The sequence below is a fragment of the Pagrus major genome, chromosome 14, assembly GCF_040436345.1.
Source record: "Pagrus major chromosome 14, Pma_NU_1.0".
NCBI lineage: Eukaryota > Metazoa > Chordata > Actinopteri > Spariformes > Sparidae > Pagrus > Pagrus major.
The window spans coordinates 23,875,423-23,887,313 of NC_133228.1; the positions used below are offsets into that span (position 1 = coordinate 23,875,423).

The 11,891-nt window shown below is 41.3% G+C and overlaps 1 protein-coding gene across 1 annotated transcript in view; it reads right to left on the bottom strand.

Moving 5' to 3' along the window:
- Window positions 1-8,994, bottom strand: part of cpm (carboxypeptidase M) — a 21,328-nt gene extending 12,334 nt beyond the window's left edge. The window contains exons 1-3 of the mRNA XM_073480242.1: window positions 8,921-8,994; window positions 5,244-5,429; window positions 3,047-3,144 (exon numbers count right to left, since the gene is read on the bottom strand). Coding sequence (XP_073336343.1) covers window positions 3,047-3,144; window positions 5,244-5,415 — 270 coding nt within the window. The 5' untranslated portion in view covers window positions 5,416-5,429; window positions 8,921-8,994. The remainder of the gene's footprint in view (window positions 1-3,046; window positions 3,145-5,243; window positions 5,430-8,920) is intronic.
- Window positions 8,995-11,891: the final 2,897 nt, after the last annotated feature.

Consider the following 11,891-nt stretch of genomic DNA (forward strand, 5'->3'; position numbering starts at 1 on the left):
ACAGGAAACTCGGCCCCTCGTTCCCTCTCGCCCACACAAACACAAACACACAATGTTCTTTCTCGACGTACCGCAAAAAAATCATTTTTAGGGAACAGAAGTGAGACTGGGTGCAGCGTCGGGATCATTGTTGAAGGGTGGCGGCTGCGTGCCATCAAGTCATGCATTTAATTCTGCTGACCAACCAAACAACCAACAAACGGACGAGCTCTTTAAATACAGAGCTGCAGTGCAGATGAGATCAACAACAGAAGGGTTACATTTAAATTATTGTTGTTCAATCAGAGCTGAAGACATCTGTGTAATTAGACATTAGTCAACACATCGGTGACATCAGCAGACAAACCCACATGTGCTGATTATGTCCTGAGAAGCCGGACTGCATTCCTGCTACTGACTGAGCAGCATTCAGCTCATCAGAGCACCGATGACAGATGAATCCTCACTAATCTGACCTGTTTATTTCGGAGAGTTTGATTCGACGCTGTTTTCTTCCTCTGTTGTAAGTTTGCTTAACAACGGTTTCCTACCGGTGGTCAGACGTATAATCAACGCGTGCCTACGAGCTCGTCGCATACACCATTTCCTACACAAACAGCGGCGTTTGTACACGCAGAACATTATACATGTACAGTATGTGAAAACAGGTGCATTAAAGTGATAGTTGGGTTTTTTTTACTGCTGAACGGCACCGACAGCAAGATGTATTTTAGTCACCTAAAAGAAAGCAAACCTAAAAAAATATACATCTGTCTTAAGGTGCTATTTGTCAGAAAAGTTGATTTTTGAGTCTCATTTCTACATGAAGACTTCCTCAACTGAACAACGTCTGTATTCCTACGCACAAGCGCCACTGGTCCTGCCACACACTGTGTTACGCAGCTGTCTGTACACCTGCAGGGAATTGCACCATCAAAGCATTTCCACAACTAAGTGCTTGTTTTTGCTCCTGACAGGCTCAGACTGTTATCGTAAGCGTCTGACAACACTATAGACACGATCCCTCCACAGATAGACCTTTTTGTTAAAGCTGCTGGAAGCGTCGTTTAAGCTAACTTCCAATCCTCTCCCTCCTCGCTACGTCACCACATGAACGCACAGCAGCTAAATAACGCTTAGTCTAGTAAAGATATATCACTTAAAGCAGCTTTAGGAGGTAAGTTCCTGCCTGTTTAACCCGAAACAGCCACTCGCCAAATCCACCAGACTCCATTTCTAAAAACAGTCATTTAAACGACGTAAAACACACAAAAAAAGTGAGGTCATGTCCGCACAACACGCATAACCTCTAAACAACAGATTTTATAGGCTTTATTATATGCTCATGCTCCCCAGAGGATGAAGCCTTCTGACTGCGATGACGTAGCTTCACTACTAGCACAGTTAAGCTCTGAGGACGCTTACACCATCAGTATGTTGCTTCTTCTGCACTGCAGGGTGTAATAACCACTGCTGCCTGTAGGGGGTCGCATCAGGAGTGAGATGTAAGACAGAAGGAACAGAAGTCGATCAAACTCGCTGCTTCATCTCTGGCATTGAAACCCAGTGACACTTTCTCCACGTTCACAGTGTAAATGAGGGTATTAAATGTGAAGGAACGAAATCCTGTCACACACACACACAACGATATTTTCTGGGAACTGCTGACATAAAGACACACACACACACACACACACACACACACACACACACACACACACACAACAGACAATAATCTCTACAGGACACCTTTTCAACTTTTACACAGAGGTTACATTCCTGCTGTTATAGTGTGTGTGTGTGTGTGTCAGAGAAAGTGTGTGTGTGTGTGTGTGTGTGTGTGTGTGTGTGTGTGTGTGTGTGTGTGTGTGTGAACCCGGTGAAAAGGCCTTTTTCTGGAAGTTTCCTCTGAGACCGACACACTCCGCTGCCCCTGTTTGCTGACTGTGTGTGTGACTGTGAGTCCAGGCGTGACTCGTCTATTTAAGGACATTTCCATTGACTCTCTCTCTCTCACACACACACACACACACACACACACACACACACACACACACACACACACACACACACACACACACACACACACACACAGCAGTGTGGCCAGCAGCGGGCCGTCGCCACGGTAACCAGATGCTGGTCAGAGGTCGCCCAGAGTTTCCTTTACACTTGGAGCCTAGTTTAACATGTTAACATGCTAATATTAGCCGATTAGCACTGAAAGGGTAACTTTAGCATCCTCCCATCATGTTTCTGTGTGTAAGTGACGACTGTTTTTCAGATGGGTTCAGTATTGAGCCTGCAGCTGTGAAGTGCGTCCACTGAAAGTGTTTTTGTTTTTGCCACTGACGGGCTCGGATCAGTTATTCTAAGTGTCTGACAACATTACAGAAAGATCCTTTTTGTTTAACCAGAAACAGCTGCTCGCTCGATCCACCAGACCTTATTTACAGAAACAGTAATTTTATCTTCACTTCATTCAAACTCAACAGAAAAAAACGAAACAAAATCACTCACCAACTCTGGTTTGGTTAAAAAAGTCTCTTAATTACACGTTAGCTGTGAACATAGTCCAGCTCCTCTCCTCTGAGTATTTAAACCATCGCAGCTTCTCCCAGAAAATGACATTAATACAACACTAATCTCTGTCAGTAAACCTGAGAATGAGATTTATTTTTCCTCGTCGTGTCGCTGGTGACAGACGAGCGTCTGAACTCCAGTCAATTAAATTATCTTCTCTTGTTGGTTCAGTTACAGCTGCTGCTGTTTCCTTCAACACATCCACAGGTGTGTTTTACAAAGTTGTCTGACATTTGAATGTGGACTCAGCTTACTGTCCATTTTACCATTTAATACAGATCAGCACACACACACACACACACACACACACACACACACACACACACAGTCTGTGGTCTGAATACAACCGTGTGTATGGAGTGTGTTTGACTCTGAATGGCTTTTGTTGATCTCTTTAGTCTCCTTTTAGTCCTACTTCCTGTCAACAGGGAGGGGTCGTGTGTGTGTGTGTGTGTGTGTGTGTGTGTGTGCGTGTGTGTGTGTTCACCTCGTTTCCATGCATGTTAGCCACATATTTGAACTCTGGGATGCCAACGGTGTGACGGCGAGGACTGAGACCCAGAGCCAACACCCACAGCTGCTGACCTGAGAGAGAAACACAGTAAACAGAGTTTTCTACATTTATACAAGTGACATTTTGTGTCTCTGAGGGAATCTGCTGCGGAAAATATTTGACCGAGATGTTTTACAGTGAATATAAACTGTGTAGTGACACTGTAAGCTGGTTTGAGACGGCTCAATTGAGAGAGGTGGTGTACGCCTGCGATAATCTATTCAACAGGAAAATAACCGAGTGAACGTTTCTCCCAGGTTGAAGTAAATATATTCTTTGTGCCTCGACGTTAGGTGACGTTGGTGGTAGTAAAACAGAACTGGTCCACTGAAATCTTTAAGGATTGTTGAGCACCTCCACGGACGAGAGACTCGAAACAACGAGTTGTGTTTGAAAAGATGAATGAAGCTGGAATCCACTGAACCAGAAACATAAAACTGTTCCCAGGACACGATCTGGAAAGTTGTATTAACAGGCAGAACAAATGAATGAGTGAGTGATTTTTCTCAATTAAGTTGGAAATAAAAGATTCTTCTTCTTCTTCTTCTTCTTCTTCTTCTTCTTCTCCTTCTTCGTTAGAGGAAATACTTTCAAAAAGTGTTGTAGTGCTGTAAATAAACTCAAACGGGAGTTAATATTTACCAAGAAAAATCCATCTGAGTTACACATCAATGTGGGATTTGTTCTCAACAGCAGACAGACGTGCAGAAAACATGGACTCATTAACCTTTTTTTTTTTCAAAAAGGGAACAAGGTGATGTTCAGTTCTTACAGTCAGTCGTGTAGCAGCAACACTGAAAACCACTTAAGCACCAAGCAAAGTTTTGTACTCAACTTCTTATGTCGAAACTCGACCACATGCTTCAGATTTAAAGGCAGCGCAAACACAAAATGTAGCAATACTAATTCAGGGGTTTAGTGAATCAGCCGGTAGAGTCCAACACCCAGGACATGAATCACTTCCAACAAGCAGCAGGTGATCTGTGTGACGCTTTCTATGACTGAGAAGGTGATGAAGGTTTAAGGTCAGACTCTGATGGAGGTGTTTTTACAGCAGGAGTTTCTGTTTGCTCTCCGCTGCTCATTTTCAGTGAGTAAAAGTTTCCAGGTGAGCACGACGACTGTAACTATTTTGAATGACGGGACTGCAGGTGAATGAATGAAGTGCTGCAAGCTTCAGCAAGTCTCTCTCTCTCTCTCTCTCTCTCTCTCTCACACACACACACACACACACACAGTAAAACATAGTAAAATGTGGGGAAAAACTGTTGAGCTGCTGACAGATGAGGTGACACTCAAAAAACACACAAAACCACAGTTGGAAGCAGGCCAGCTGGCGTCCTAGATTAGCACAGATTAGTGTGTCTGTGAGTGTGTGTGTGTCTGTGAGTGTGTGAGTGTGTGTGAGTGTGTGTGTGTCTGTGAGTGTGTGTGTGTGTGTGTGTGTGTGTGTGTGTGATTAGCCAGATTAAGCCGTCCCAGATTATATTAACCAGTCCCGTTATGTGATCACACAACCACGGCTCAGCCCGTGTCATGTTACAACAGTGACTGACAGCCAACAGTTTACTGATCGACCATCTTTTTATACTTGAATTTTCAGAATATCTTGATATTTGGTCTGTCGCCCTTTTGCCTTGATGACAACATGCACTCGAGCTGGCACGGACCCCACAAGTTCATGTAAACCCTGCTGACTCTGGCTATCACAGCATGTTTTGACAGTGATTCAAATAACTTTTTGTACTTAAATTTCCAAATATCTTAATATTTGGTATGTCGCGCTTTTGCCTAAATGACAACATGCACTTGAGCTGGCATGGACTCCACAAGTTAGTGTAAAACTTGAGGACTCGTGAGCCCAGCAGGATTTGACAGTACTCCACAAAGAGCTTTTTGTACTTGAATGTCAGAATATCCCAGTATTCGGTATGCCCTCCTTTTGCCTTAATGATAGATGCACTTGAGCTGGCATGGACTCCACAAGTTGGTGTAAAACTTGATCTCCTTGGTCTTCTTTGGTCTTCTTTGGTCTTAAAGTGGTTCTGTCAAAGCTTTGAGGTGTGTTTGGTTTCTTTGAGCTTGCATAGTTTGATATACAGATATCAAAGACAGGCGAGTGTGTCGTTACCTCTGACAGACTGGCCGATGCTGTACATGTGCGCGATGTCTGGGTTGGAGGTGTTGATCTGGAGGAAGTACTGCTCGATCTCGCGGTTGTTGTGGTAACGAAGCTCCAACGTGGAGGCGGGGGCGAGGAGAAGGAAGGGGAGGAGGAGGAGGGAGAGGAGGAATGATGACATCACTGCAGTGCGACCTGTGGAAGGAGAAAACAGGGTTAAAGCGACAACAAGAACAGCAGGTAGCTGGAACTCAAATCTAACTATAAAGCAAGGAAGCTCTGTCCGTCTGTTATTCACATAAGTCGAGAGCCGTTCATCCGATCTACTTCACACTTGACAAGTTTGTTGCTGAGGACCTGAGAAAGTGCAGTGTCAAATTTGGTGCAATTTGGACACACGACACTTTCAATATCAATAAATCTCGAATAAACAGCGAACACCGCTCTGTGGCTTCACGGCTCAGAGATGGAAGGAAGTAGATGTAAACAAAATGGAGATTAGTGGGACGCAACAACTTTCTGTAGTAACGCATTGCAAAGAAACGAAAGCAGAAGGTTTTAGATTTTAAGTTTCTGTCTACAGTGGTTTGCTAGCGACACACATCTCGCGTGAGCGTCTCATGATGGCTGCATTGCTGAACTGCTGCAGCTCACACACGACAACTTATGGCCCAAATATGTAACTGATAAGTAGAAATAAATAATTGGTTCAGTGTGTCTGAAGAGAACAATCAGATGTGACGTGTGAAATATGAAACAGAAGCTCAGGAAAAAACACTCAAAGCAATTATCTGGCGTTAGAGGAATGCTGAGAAGTGAGATAAGAGAGCTGACGGTTACAGAAACCATCCAGAAAATCAGGAAGTCGAGGACGACTTTCAAATTAAACCTGTCAGCAGACAGAAACTGATGAATGTATAGATACGAGCGTTCGGCTTCAGATAAGTTTCCTCCATTTTAATGTTTCATCAACTCTGGTTGGCTGAGCAGCTGAATGTCAAGTCTTCTGTTGAGGAATGTAAAGCCAAGTGTAAATCTGTAATTACTGTTGCGTGGCGTCTGCAGATCCCTATAGGAGGCTGTCAGTGTGACGAGTTAACGACCAGGTCACTGTCAGTCTGTGGATCAACTCTTCACTGGGTTTAAAAGGACGGTTTTAAGTTTAACCTTTAATTTAGTTGAGTTGCGTTGGTTTTACGTGCTGCTGCTTAGGTTGTCTTACACTCACACAGTCTGAATTCTTCACTGTGTTCAGCAGGTTTCGTCTGAGTTCAGTCGGACCAGTTCACAGTTGAACTCTGGCTCACTTCGGTTCATCGCGGATGACGAGCAAACACTGCGCTGTGTTATTATTGTCTGAACGTCAAGGTAAAGTGACGTTATCTGATTGTCTTTTCATGACGTTCAAGTGAGGTTAAAATATGTCGTTATGATGATTATCATCAACAGCTGATAATTATTAAATATTATTAATAATAAATATCCGTTTCCATGACCACAGATGTGTACAGTATGAGTTTTCTGCTGCTAGGTGTCTCTGAATCAAAACAATGAAAACAAAAGATGTTTGGTAACATCTTGAAACAATGTTGGATCATGGGACTTGACGTCAAACAGCCGCCGTTGCTGATGAAAATCTATCTTGAAGCGACTCTGGAATAAATCAGGTTCACAGAGAAGGTATGTTGTAAAGTTTAATGGTCTGCTGAGTCCTTCCTTCAGTCTCACGTTACCCTGGAAGTTACAGCGACAGGCGACCAAATGAAACGCACCATTACCTTGAATAAAATTACCGATTTCTCCGGGGTCGGGTTCATTCTTGACCTCGGACACAGGTAGTTTTGACAGAAATTCTGAACTCGAGGTCCAAGGACGACAAGTTGAAAGCTCCGAGGAGAGCTGGTACATGAAAATGTGTTTTCTCCAAAACATAAACTACATTTTAGAGCTCGACCAGTGATCAGTGTTTTTGGACTAATGCCGATACTGATATTAGGATACACATTATCAGCCGATATGCTTTGTGGTGGTCATCAAACACCTGTGATAAAGATCCGTAACAGAGGAAGGATATTTTACAGCTTAACAATAAACTTTATTGTCAGTGCACTGAAACAGTAAACTTCAATGGGTGTTTTAGTAATATAATTCTGGCCAACAGATATATTGTTCAGGCTTTAAACAAAATATTTAACAAAGGTTTTGTTGTTTTTAACCTTTTTAATGTGGAAATGGTACATATCATAAAGGTTTTCTGTTCAAAGATGCTTTTTATTTGGGTTTTGTTTAGCCTTCGTTATTTCTTGTCATTTTACACGAGTTGAATTTTGTTTACTTTATTGAAGTTCAAGGACAACAAGACGCAGCTAAAAGCTCAGAGGAAAAACTAGTAAGTGGAGCTGAATCAAGATTTGATTTGTTAAATGTGCTGTAAAAGCAAGTTAAATACACACTAGGTCTCCATAAAAGCCATAAACAAGAGGCAAAGTACACAACTTAATAAAAAATGTAACAATGGTCTCATTGTTTTGAGACATCTTAAGGAGGAAATGTTACAAAGTCTAAAGTTTTCTTTTTTAAAGATGCTTTTATTTATGTTTGCTTTAACCTTTATGCTGGTTGAGTTTTGTTTAATTTTCAAAATCAAAGTTTATTTTTGACCTTTTGACAAGAAAATCCTCGACTCGTTCATCAAGGACAGTAAGATGTGGCTGAAAGCTCGTAAGTGGAGCTTGAGTCAAGATTTCTTTTGCTACAACTTGTCAAAAACTATAAACCAAAGATCTGCACTAAATATTACAGAAACAAACTGACTACGGGAGCAGCTTTGTCCTGTAAAAGCAAGTTAAATAAACAGTAGACCTCCACAGAAATCCTGAACAATAGGCTATAATAAGAGATGAAGGAATAATCAAAAATATATCGCTGAACAATGTTGGGAATATTTTGTACTATAAGTACGAAACTAAACAAAAAAATATAACAATGGTCATCATAATGTGGAAATGTTACATATTACAGCGATTTTTTAAAAGATGCCTGAGGTAGTCGAGTTTTGTTAATGTCCTGTAAAAAGCAAGTTAAATAAACAGTAGACCTCCATACAAATCATGAACAACAGGCTATAATAAGAGACGTAGGAATATTTAACTGCTTTTATTCTAGTTCGGTTCAGCCTGAGGTCGTTGAGTTTGGTGTGATTTTCAACATCAAAGTTCATTCTTGACCTTGAGGCAAAAAATTCTTGACTCAAATTCCAACGAGAGCAACGAGACGCTGCTGAAAGCTCAGGAGAGAGCTACAGTAAGCAGACCTTGAGCAAAGACTTGAGTCAGAACTATTACACAAAAGACCCGTAGAAATATTTAAAAGACTATGACAGAAACAAAGTGACTCTGCAGGGGCACATGGTTGTATAAGCAAGTTAAATACACAAATTAAATAAGATAAATGTCAGAATATTCCTTTAAAATATACAGAAAACACACAGTTAAGTCCTGAGACAACCAGCACACCACAGGTCTGTCACACAACACTACACAACATATAGGAACATTAATTATTGTGCATTAACGTGACACACAGCAGTGATACAGGACCCCTACAGGAGTGTTCAGGCTGATAACAGCTGATCGGTGATCGATTATCAAGCGCTGACTGACGGTACCGACGCTCAGAGGTCTTACCTGTCCGCTGCTGACCCGACCGACACCGGCAGAGAGACGGGAGTCGGGCTGCTGTGGAGGTGAGACAGTTTGAAGAGGAGTCTGTCTGTCTGTCTGTCTGTCTGTCTGTCGCTTCTCTCAATGAATGTTTCTTATTCACCAGCGGGTCTCCCTCTCTCGCTCCGGGAGGGGCGGAGCTTAGAGGGAGAGAAGTGTGTGTGTGTGTGTGTGTGTGTGTGTGTGTGACACGCAGATTCAACAGGTATGTGAATGAAACACACCTGGTGATTCATTCAGATGAACAGGATGACAAACAGAAAATAATAAAAATCAAAAATAAATAAATCTGTTTGACTTCATTCAAGTTCATTTACTGCGTCAAATTAAAATGTGTGTTATTAATCTGAAGTGACAGAAACCTAATCTGAAGGCACTTTAGATGTGAGCGTGAGAACGTTAACTTTAAGCTAACGTTAGCATATTACTTCCATTTTTTAGGGCGCCTCTTTTCAAAATGTGGGCTGCCGATTCAGAGTTAGGACGCTCGTTTAAAATGGCGCACGACATGCTAAATAGGCTACCTTGTGATTTAAGATGCAGCCTGATGCTAGCGGACTGCAATGCTGCGACCGCTAGCAGCGGCAAGCTAGTAGGCTATGCTCATAGTGATAATGCTAATAGGCGATGCTAGTGTTTGGTATCGTTTTGTTACAGCTTGCGGACAACTCTGTCGGAAGTTTGCACTGAAGTAAAGTTAAAAACAAGATGGATGCTAACGATAGCCTGTATTTTAAAAACCTTTTTTGAGGAAACTAAAACAGCAAATAATAGGTCTATGCTAAACGTTTTTGCACGCAGCCTGATGATAGCGGACATCCACGCTTTAACCTAGATGCTAATAGCAGCAAGCTAACATGCTCACAGTGATAATGCTGATGTGCTGGTGGTGTTTAGTGTTGTTTTGTTACAGATTACATCTTATTTTGAGTAGCTCGCCTACAATTATGTGTTGGAAGTGTGCACTGAAGTTTAGCTAAAAACAAGATGGATGTTAAAGTTACCATTTTAACATTCCTTGGTGAGGTTGTCAGGGGCCAGAGGGATCCATAAAAAGGTTGCATGGTGCCTTGAAGAAGCTGCAGGGGACTTTGAGGGAGGTTGTAGGAGTCCTGGATGAGGTTATAAGGGGCCTTATTGGTGGCCTTTTATGGACGTCGCTGTCAGTCTGCCGTAGTCGTGGCTTTCAAAAACGACTTTATCAGTCAGAGTGTTTTTGAAAAGTGTGTTTTGAGTTTGAGGGGTTGTCACTAAAAATCAAATACAAATATAAATTGAGTAATTAAAGTCCTTAATCTTTAATTTAGAGATACTAATAAACAATCCGAGCTAAGCATAGGACCAGTTACACGTTTATGAATTTTGACAATACTACTTTAGTAATACTACACTACTGTGGCGGAATAATTTCAAACATCTCTCGAAAGAAATTTCACATTTACCTTGTAATCCCCCATATTTATATGATTGGACTTGTTTCTTACATTACATTGATGGTTTTTGTGTCATGTTTTAACCTAAGATTGCTGCCGTTACTTAACATTTTTTAATGTATTACTGTGGAGAAATTGTGAATACAATTATATCACTGATTTTAACATTTCATAGAATAATACAGGCCTAATTATTTGTTGCAGTGATACAAAAGTGAAGATAGATTTGTATGTTAATGTTGGTATGTTTTTTTAAAATTTCATTTGGTTTCTTAATCTACGGTTTTCTTAGATAATTTGTTTGTATTGTAAAGACGATAAAATATGAATCATAAATAATCATTGGTACAGATTTTTATCCTAAAACAACCTTCAGCTACAAGGTTACACGGTACATTTATTGTATTTTTTTTTAATAAAAACACAACTTTGTTTGAGTCCTTTGTGCTACATCTATTTCAGAAATTAGAGAACCAGTTTCCAAACGATCTTAAACCTCTTAAACGCCTAAACATGAACATTTTGGACTTAGATTTTCCAGTTTAAAAGCCCAGAACTTCTGTAAGGATCAAACATTTGGAGAAAGACTCTATATTCCTTCTTTATGTAGCGTCTGTAAAGGAGGTAGGAAGTCTCACCATCATTCACAAAACCCATTCATGACACCAGGTTGGTTTTCTGGTTATTTGGCGCCATCTGATGGCTGCATTACTTCTGTGCTCCTTCATTTCATCATCTGTGGGAGGTTTCCAAACATTAATACTACTGCACAGAAAATCACACAAAGATGTCTGTCGTGACAGGTACAATATGATTTATGTAACATAACATAACATAACATGCATAGCTTGAGACCTCAAAGTGATAATCTAGTGTTAGTGAGCAGCGCAGGAGACAGATGAACAATACAATTATTAATATGTACTTCTACCTCGCTGCAGCTCTATGTACCTGTAGATGAGTAAATAAGTAGGGGTCCTTGAGGAGACGGTAGTCTTTAAGTACAACTAACAGATACGTAGAGATGGTTTTAAGTATGTTAGCTGCCTACAGATATTTTAGTCCTAGAGGAGGCTGTGTAAATCTTCAAGGAGGTTGTCAGGTCCTTGGGTAAGCTTTAGGGGCCTTGAAGAAGTTCCAGGAATCTTTTACGAGATTGCGTGGGTAGTTGAGGCAGTTGTTGCGGCCCTTGACAAGGTTGCAGTAGTCCTTGCAAAGATTGTATCTATATTTTTGAGGAGATTAGGGGACACTGAGGAGGCTGTAGTGATTACTGAAGGGGTTAAAGTGGTCTTCAAGGAGACCGTAGAGGTTTTTAAAGGGGCTGTAGGCTCATTGATGAAATTGTAGGGATCCTAATCATATCGTAGAGCCCTTGATGAGATTGTAGGATCACTGGAGTCACTGAAGGGGTTATAAGGGTCTTTGAAGATCGTACGACCTCTGCAGGAGGTTGAAGGGTTCCTTGAGGAAGTCGTATTGGACTGTGAGGAGGTTGTAGG